Below are 9,559 nucleotides of genomic sequence, written 5' to 3'. Positions count from 1 at the left end.
AATTACGATTAGTCCGATGCATGAGACAAAACTCATCATCGAATCAGCCTGATTCCCAAATCTACACCGTTTAATAGAAGCCTTTCACAGAACAAAATGTCTGTGTAAAGAGCGTCTAGCAGAAGGACTAAATTACCATTTCTATATACAAACCTGATTCCAAAAAAGTTGGGACATTGTACAAATTGTGAATAAAAACAGAATGCAATGAAGCAGAAGTTACAAATTTCAATATTTTATTCAGAATAGAATATAGATAATATATCAAACGTTGAAAGTGAGACATTTTGAAATGTCATGCCAAATATTGGCTCATTTTGGATTTCATGAAAGCTACACATACCAAAAAAGTTGGGACAGGTAGCAATAAGAGGCTGGAAAAGTTAAATGTACATATAAGAATCAGCTGGAGGACCAATTTACAACTTATTAGGTTAATTGGCAACACAATTGGGTATAAAAAGAGCCTCTCAGATTGGCAGTGTCTCTCAATGGGCAGAGGATCACCAAAGATTCAGAGAATCTGGAACAATCTCTGTTTGTAAGGGTCAAGGACAGAAGACCATACTGGATGCCCGTGATCTTCGGGCCCTTAGACAGCACTGCATCGCGTACTACTGCAAAGGAATGCTACTGTAATGGAAATCACAACATGGGCTCAGGAATACTTTCAGAAAACATTGTCGGTGAACACAATCCACCGAGCCATTCGCCGTTGCTGGCTAAAAATCTAAAGGTTAAAAAAGAAGCCATATCTAAACATGACCCAGAAGCGCAGGTGTTTTCTCTGGGCCAAGGCTCATTTAAAATGAGTGGGAAACTGTTCTGTTGTCAGACGAATCAAAATCGTTTTTGGGAAACTGGGACGCCATGTCATCCGGACTGAAGAGGCAGTGGCGATTTCTTTAAGACTGCAAGGGAAGCTCAGCTTCCCCTATAATGTCACAAAATTAATGGTCAAATTATGAACTATTGTATTAACATTTTATACATCAGCACTATACATCAGCGCTACAGAGATTTGAGTTCAGACCCATGCGGATTTGCAGGTGAAGTGGTACGGTGATGCTGCACTCTGTAATGTTTGCTGGTGATAAACAAACCATTTTTGTTTGTACAAATCATTCTTTAAATAATAAAAAAACATATTATAGCATTCTTGACTTTGCTCCTTGTTTCAACATTGTAAAGTTAGTTCGTTCATATAATTAAAGTAGCTCGTGGAAGGTGAAACTAGCCAGCTAGCAAGCTGTGCATAATGGCAGACGCAGCTATAACATAATGAATTTTATGATAAAGGCCTAATATGAGCTTCCCCTGTTTCAGAAGCTAGCAGCCGCCACTGTAAAGAGGACAAGGACAACACAAGTTATCAGCGCTCAGTTCAGAAGCCTGCATCTCTGATGGTATGGGGTTGCATGAGTGCGTGTGGCATAGGCAGCTTACACATCTGGAAAGGCACCATCAATGCTAAAAGATATATCCAAGTTCTAGAACAACATATGCTCCCATCCAGACGTCGTCTGTTTCAGGGAAGACCTTGCATTTTCCAACATGACACTGCCAGACCACATATTGCATCAATTACAACATCATGGCTGCGTAGGAGAAGAATACAGGTACGGGGTCAGGGGTAGCTCAGTGGTTAAGGCATTGGACTACGGTTTGGAAGATCCCAGGTTCAAACCCCACAACCACCAAGTTACCACTGTTGGGCCCTTGAGCAAGGTCCTTAACCCTCAACTGCTCAGATGTGTAATGAGATAAAAATGTAAGTGGTTTGGATAAGATTGTCTGCCAAATGCCTAAATGTAAATGTACTGAAACGGCCAGCCTGCAGCCCAGATCTTACACCCATAAAAAAACATTTGGCGCATCATAAAGAGGAAGATGCGACAAAGACGACCTAAGACAGTTGACCACCTCAAAGCCTGTGTTAGACAAGAACGGGACAACATTCCTATTCCTAAACTTGAGCAACTTGTCTCCTCAGTCCCCAGACGTTTGCACGACGAGGGGATTCCACACAGTGGTAAACATGGCCTTGTCCCAACTTTTTTGAGATGTGTTGATGCCATAAAATTTAAAATCAACTTATTTTTTCTTCATAATGATAAATTTTCTCATTTTAAACATTTCATATGATGTTGTATTTTGAATAAAATATTGAATTTTAAAACTTCCACATCATTGCATTCTGTTTTTATTCACAATTTGTACAGCGTCCCAACTTTTTTGGAATCGGGTTTGTAAAACATCATATATTTATCTATAAATCATTTACAATACCTACAGAATGATTTTTTTTTTTTTTTACACAAATAACTATAATATTGTGGCGTAGGCGGGGCGGCAGCTGACGACCATCATGCATTGCGGGGGGGGTTTTGCAATGTGTTTACCCTGTTGGGGAAGGTTGTTTGGGCTGGGGGCTCCGGCCATGTTTGTGTGAGGTGTGTGTGATCTGTTAAATGTGCTCCGGTTCATGCTAAGGCTGAATTAGATGTAGCTGCTTGTGTGAATGTACTGCTCATGCTATACAGTGTTGTGTGACTGTGTATTAAATAAAATACTCCCAGCCATTGCATTGGGCAGCAAATAAGCTCACTCGTCTCTTCAACATCCTTTCCGGCGGTAAAATGCTACAATATCAACAATCAGTGCATAAAGTGTAAACATATGATGCATATTCTTTTTTTTTTACTTAAAAAACATCAACAATCTTACAAAAGGTAATGACTGGGGAATTCTGGTTTAGGTGTAATGTTGCTTGCACGAGCTCGTCCCAGTGTGTAGAACCAGTTACAGATCTAATAATATACAGAATCTCTTTGAATCTCTTCACCTCATCAGGTACACAACTGAAACGGGTTTTAAACTTTAAAGCATCGTCGACTCTGTTTTCGATGACTTTAACCACCAGTTTCTGCATTTCGCTGGTCACCAGATACTCACACGCATACGAGATCCATGTTCTCAGGCAGTTACACATTTATTTTCTTTTCTTTCTTTCTTCTTCTTCTTTAGACGTCGTTCTCGTACCAGAAGTTCACAACTTTTTCCAAGCTTCCGCTCGTACATCCTGGAACTCTGTCTCCAAATGACGCCTAGTTAGAAGACAGAAGACACCTGCAGGAGAAAGTGTTTCACCGTGATGGCGGAGGTCAGCGGACCGGTAAGTGCACCTGCAGTGTGTTACACTAATTATATACCGTCAGATATTCTAGTCATTTTACTGTGATGTAAAGAAGAGAGAGAGAGAGAGAGAGAGAGAGAGAGAGGTACACGGTGGTGGCCGAAAGTATTAGGACAGTATACACCATGTATTAGTTCTCTCTGTGCACGAAATAGGTGACGTCACTAATTATTACGGCTCTGAGTGAAGAGACGAGTTAATTAAATGTGCTGTTGTGTTAACTGTAAAATACAAATCTAATATAGGATGTGAAGATTAGAGTAAAGACCCTGTGTAAACTCACAGTGTATCTCCCTCAGCAGTGATATTTTACACTTTTTTACAGCCTCCTCTGGTGATTATGTGTGTTATAACAGCATGTAGTGCACTAGTTAGGGATCGGTAACATTTTATAATCCATCCTGGACGCACTGAGAATCTTCAGAGCACTCATGCCAATTCCAAAAATCCCACAATAAACAGAAATGTGTAAATGTCCAAACCACTGCAGCAAACTGCACACACACATCCACTGCTACTGTGGACACACACTCTGGTTACACACATGTTGTTTAGTTTTATAATAGTCACAATTACATCATCCAAATGTCCAAAAAGACAGAGGACAGAAGAGAACAGTATTAGTGAACATTTCATATTAAACCTTTATTTCAGTAAGATTCATATGAAAAGAAGAAACCAGGAGCATTTTATTCTGCATCACAAAATCTCGCAGTTGATCCATTAAAAGGCAGCCAGAATCCAGCGTACAGAGGCTGAGTGAATGTGGTGTGGACTCTGTGGAGGAGCTTCATCGTGTCAGAGACGCTGTAGAAGGACAGAGTTCCTGCACTGTGATCCACATACACTCCTATTCTGGAGGGTGATGGAACTCTGAGACAAGTCCTAATGTTGCTGTGATAGAAAGAGAGAAAAGAAAAAGAAAAAGAACACCACAGACTCCAGGACTGATTGTTGCCTCCAAACAGACACTCATTACCCCGTCCTTTCCTTCTGATGTCTTTATATGAGACTGAAATGTACACATATCCCTTACTGCTCCACTCCACCTCCCAGTAACAGCGTCCACACACACTCTCCTTACTCAACACCTGCTCAAAGGAGTCAAATCTCTCTGGATGATCAGAGTACGTCTGCTGTATCTTACTGTACGTCACCGCTCTGTTCTTCTCAGACAGAATGAGGTGATAATTTACTGTGTTGGGATCCAGAGTCAGATCACAGAAATCTAAACACATGAAAAATGATAACATGTTAGATATTAATCACAGGATACGTGTGTGTGTGTGTGTGTGTGTGTGTGTGTGTGTGTGTGTGTGTGTGTGTGTGTGTGTTACACGTACAGTGTAGAAAATCTTCTCTGCTCTTTGGTTCTGAGGGTGAAATCATCTGAACTGCTGCAGCTGTGGAGACACAGAAACAAAATGGAGACGGAAAAATCAGGTGCTGTAAAAGACAGAAACAGTTTAAAGTCCTACAGTTTGTGAAAGTAAAGATTTCAGAGCAGGACAATTTCTCTCACCATGTTGAGGGATTTTGATGAACTCCTCCTGGCAGAATTCCTCGTGTCTCTTTTTCAGATCAGAGAGAAATTTCCTCACTCCATCAAATGGAAGATGTTGATTGACAGTGATGCTGGGTGAGTCCTCACGTCCAGAAGAGACACTGAGAGACTGGAGACGCTACAGAGAGAAAGAAAAAACATCATGGAGAAGGAGAAAGGAGGAGAGATATACATGTGACTATACAGACAGGATGTGTGTGTGTGTGTGTGTGTGTGTGTGTGTGTGTGTGTGTGTGTGTGTGTGTGTGTGTGTGTATATAAGTACCTGGATGAACTGGATGTGATCGTGTGTGTGTGAAAGCTGCTCCAGCTCAGTGAGTCTCCTCTGAAGATCAGCAATCTCCTGCTCCAGTTGCTCCAGGAGTCGTTCAGCTCGACTCAGTTCAGTCTTCTCCTGAGCTCTGATCAGCTCCGTCACCTCCGAACGCTTTTTCTCCATGGAGCTGATCAGCTCAGTAAAGATCCTCTCACTGTCCTCCACTGCTGTCTGTGCACTCAGCTGTTAGGACACACACACACACACACACACACACACACACACACACACACACACACACACACACACACATACAGGATTTAAAGCTCATCTATCATTCCGTCTCTTACTGCGACTCTAAATGACTCCATGTTGTCCATGTTGTGTGTGTTTCTAGGAGCAGCTCTGTCTCTGCTCACTGCTCACCTTTATAGTGTTCACAGCCTGTTTCAGCTCCTGCACCTTCTTCTGCTTCTCCTGGATCATCTGGTGTGATTTCATCTGCTTCTCCTTTAACTCACTCTAAGGACAAATAAAACACATTTCACTCTTTATGCATCATGAGGTTATGGGTTCAGTGTATGAATATTAACTTCAGATAAAGGGTTAAAGTTCACTCCGGTTCTATGGGGAACCTTATTAAATTGTAAAAGGACAGAACGTTTGTGTTTTTTCAGTTCCAGTGAAGTTCATAACGAGTGATGAGTAGGTGATGATAATTATTATGACGTGTGTTTAGTTCAGCATTAATGAAAACGTGTTGTAGTAGAAAACGCTACTTCTTGGAAGAAATGCAGAACTCAGTAGAACATTCATATACATAAGAAGTTCCCAGTCCTGATCCTGGAGCGTTCCTGTCCTCCATATTTAGCTCTTCCTACTGTTCTAACACACCTGAGTAATAAAATAGAAGAGAAGCGCCTGACGGAGTTGTCCCAGCGTTTTTATTCGGTGAACCCGGTCGGGGTTAAACGTGTTTACTTTCTGATGTTATTAGTTAAACAGTTAATGCTGTGAGATGTAAAAGAAAGCGGCGTTACAACATCATGTTGAATGTAGCCACAGAATGCTAGTGGGCAGGTTAGCTTCACTGAGAGTGTTGTCATAGTAACCGACTCTGAGTTTAACTCAACTGGCTTTTAGAAACCGAAAACCCGGAATTTCCTCGAGTCAAAAATGTATTTTCAAAAATAACTTTAATATAAATGGAAAGCTTAACAAGTAAATCTCAAAATGTGGATTTCAAGGTCAAACAAACAACGAGCAGTCAAGCAAATCAAACCAATAGAAATGAGGCACTAGTTTTAAAAAACGTTTTTGTGTGCAAGAACATGCATGTGCATTTAGATGCATGTGTGGCAAAAAGTGACACTTTTAGTGTGTTCTTTGCAGTAGAAGCAGAGTACGTTTGTCTTTCCGTCTTAATGCTAGGGCAGACCTGCCACCTCTTTCTTTTGGAATCAGGTGGTCTCAGTGGGGTTGTGGCTGTGTAGGCTGATGTTGAAGCAGTGCTAGCCGGAGAGGATGCTGGCACTGATGCTCTTTGTGTTGCTGATGGTGTGGAAGGAGTGCTACGTGAGCTCTGCAGCTGTCTGACCAAGGCTGCCGCGGCTGGATCCCGGGGCACCCGTTCCCTTCGCTCAATGTGTGCCTTGACAAGGGAACTTCCTAACTTCACAGGAAACATTCTCCGCTTGTTTTTTTCTGGTTGAGTTCCACCCTAGGTGAATGTGGGTCCACAACACAAATGCATTGTATGCAGACACATCTAGAATGTTATAAAACCCAACCATTGGCCATCTCCGGGTCATTCTCTGGCAAGTGTAGGTGGCAGTCACCTTGTCCAGGTTGTCCCCTCCACCTTTGTTTTTATTATAGTCCAAGATAATTATGGGCTTTCTGTCACTTGCTGATGACACAGCTGCGTCTTTGTTAAAAGTGGACATACTGTAAGTATCACACTCTGAAGAAAGTGGAGCCCTGTCCTTTACCTGCAAAGTTTCGGCAGGCAGCTCAGGTTAATTTTTTTTTTACCATGGTAAGTTTCCACCTGAGAAGTTCTTGTCTAAGGTCATAGCTGGTACAGATATTGTCACATGTGATATTGTGACCTTGCAGTCCAGTAGTCATATCGAGGACTACACGTTTTCCTTGATTTTTTTCAGGAATGCCACTTGCATGTTTGCCTGTGTAAATCTGCAGATTCCATGCATATTTACATATGAAAATCATGCTGGTTTTGGCATCACAGGCTGCCCAAATCTTTATGCCGTAGTCCCCTGGCTTACTAGGCATGTACTGACGGAAAGGGCATTTTCTACGGAAAGGGACAAAACGTCCATCTACTGTTACCTCTGGCTCTGGGTTGAACATCAGTGGAAGGAGCTGCATCCACCTTTCCCAGACATCCCTGATGGGAGCAAGCTTGTCAGATTTTTCTCTAGTTTCTCTGTTGTCGAATCTAAGGACTCTTGATATCATTCGAAATGACTGAAGTGACGTTGTTGCCCATAAAATATTTTTGCCTGTCGACGCATCCCAGAGCCTATCAGTGACCTCACTGCTGGATTTGTAAACACCAGCAAGAAGAAGAACACCAATATACGCATCCAGGTATTCCTCATCAATGTCATTCCACATGTCGCCATAAACCTTTTTTCCTTCAAGGCTTGTCATAGCAATCATGACTTTCTTTAGTGACAATGGCATAAACAGATCAAAACATGTCTTGATGTCACTTACTCTCGTCACAGCAAACCTTGTGATTCCAGGGGTCATTTTGATGACATTTGCAGCAGCTGCACTGCCATGTAAGTCAAGAGGTACTGAGCTCCAACAGATGTTACACTTTTGGATTTAAACGTTTCAGCGTTAAGTAAGTGGAGCTTCAGCATCGGTGACCTCCTCATCAGACTCATCAGATGTGCCTGTGCCTTCTGGTAGATACTCTACAATGTCTTCCTCCTCGAAAACCTGCTCATCTCTATCACTACACTGTTCTGTGTCCTCTGTCTCATTTTCAGAGAAGATATGATCCAGAGCTCGGCTTACTGTAAATCTTCTTCTCATTTTTGACTGCTGCAAACAGGAGATGTGACTCTGCAAGTCACCAACGCTAAACTAAATTTGTCTTATGCAAGCCTTACATGTCTTTGTTTGTTTGTTTTGTTTTGTTTGTTCAGGTAAGGAGACACACAGGCAAAGAGAGAAGCTCCTCAAAGTGTGTTCATAATTTTTGTTTTGAACATGACTATTGTTTTATAACCTTAAATTATAACTGGGTTAAAACTGACCCTAACAACACAAAGGTCATACTTTTCACCAGGGCATTTTATAATTTAGTACAATTGTTTTATGTTTTTTTATTTTTTTTATTAAATACAGATTCCTGACAAAGTCAAAAAGCCTTGATGCAACAAACAAAATTAAGTAGTAGTTTTATGCATTTAAAAAGTAAAACGGGTCGGTGCTGACCCTAATACAAGAGGAAGGTTAAGTAGCTCAATTAATGACAGATAAAAGGTTCATCTTTGTAAAACTGTAACATTTTAAATTGTTGGCTGAAATGTTCACTGATGAATTGCATGAAATGACTCCAGATAAAGATTATAAAATGATTTCTCACCTGTTTTTCAGTTTTGTAAGCTCTAACTGAGACAGTGTCGTGGCTTTTGTGTTCATCCGTCACACACAGATAACAGATGAAGCGTCGGTCAGTACGACAGTAGATCTCCAGCACTTTATCATGCTCAGAGCAGATCTTCTCTTCTAGATTTCCAGAAGCTTCAACTAAACTGTGCTTTTTCAAGGCAGGAATCTCAAGATGAGGCTTTAAATGACTTTTGCAAAGGGAGGCCAGACACATCAGACAGGACTTGATGGCTTTGTGTTTTCTCCCAGTGCAGAAATCACACTCCACATCTCCAGGTCCAGCGTAACAGTGAGCAGGAGAAGCAGCTTGGACTTCAGTCTTCTTCTTCAGTTTCTCCACCACTTCAGCCAGCATGTTGTTTCTGCGTAGAACAGGCCTTGGAGTGAAAGTGTCTCTGCACTGAGGACAGCTATAAACTCCACTCTTATCTTCCTGATCCCAGCAGTCATTAATACACACCTTACAGAAACTGTGACCACAGGGGAGAGTCACCGGATCCTTCAGGAGATCCAGACACACTGGACAGATGAACTCATCCACTGAAAGCTGATCTACTGAAATACTGGCCTCAGACATTTTCCCTAAACTCACACCGAACTAAAGAGAGAGAGAAAGAGAGAGACTGTCAGTTTCATTTCTTCTAAAATGGAACGTCACTTCCTGGTGTGTGTGTATGTGTGTATGTGTGTGTGAAAGAGAAAAAAAAGGAGGAGCACAAGGACAGAGTTCATGAATGTTCCTCTATTAACCCTTTCTTGGACACAATTCCTTCTGGGGCAAAATAAAAACTCTAAACTACACCATATACCATTTGAGTCTGTTTAGGAAAGTCTGAGCTTATACAATATCTGGGCTCAACTTACACACATTCCACAATTATTATCTTTATTT

The 9,559-nt window shown here is 41.5% G+C and overlaps 1 protein-coding gene across 1 annotated transcript; it reads right to left on the bottom strand.

Moving 5' to 3' along the window:
* Positions 1-3,816: 3,816 nt before the first annotated feature.
* LOC128511071 (tripartite motif-containing protein 16-like) lies at positions 3,817-9,279 on the bottom strand. The gene is made up of 6 exons (XM_053483703.1): positions 8,642-9,279; positions 5,443-5,538; positions 5,026-5,259; positions 4,719-4,878; positions 4,540-4,599; positions 3,817-4,424 (listed from the first exon to the last, which is right to left on the bottom strand). Exons 1-6 carry the CDS (start codon positions 9,242-9,244, stop codon positions 3,886-3,888), a joined length of 1,692 nt encoding a protein of 563 aa, XP_053339678.1. The 5' UTR covers positions 9,245-9,279; the 3' UTR covers positions 3,817-3,885.
* Positions 9,280-9,559: the final 280 nt, after the last annotated feature.

Source organism: Clarias gariepinus, chromosome 2, assembly GCF_024256425.1.
Source record: "Clarias gariepinus isolate MV-2021 ecotype Netherlands chromosome 2, CGAR_prim_01v2, whole genome shotgun sequence".
Lineage (NCBI taxonomy): Eukaryota > Metazoa > Chordata > Actinopteri > Siluriformes > Clariidae > Clarias > Clarias gariepinus.
This window is presented reverse-complemented; position numbering and strand designations above follow the sequence as displayed.

Coding starts and splice junctions, on each gene's coding strand:
- LOC128511071 (XM_053483703.1), bottom strand. CDS start 9,244: ATGTCTGAGGCCAGTATTTCAGTAGATCAGCTTTCAGTGGATGAGTTC. Junction 4,879..5,025: donor ATCACATCCAGTTCATCCAG/GTACTTATATAC, acceptor TTCTCTCTGTAG/CGTCTCCAGTCTCTCAGTGT. Junction 4,425..4,539: donor CAGAGAAGATTTTCTACACT/GTACGTGTAACA, acceptor TCATGTGTTTAG/ATTTCTGTGATCTGACTCTG.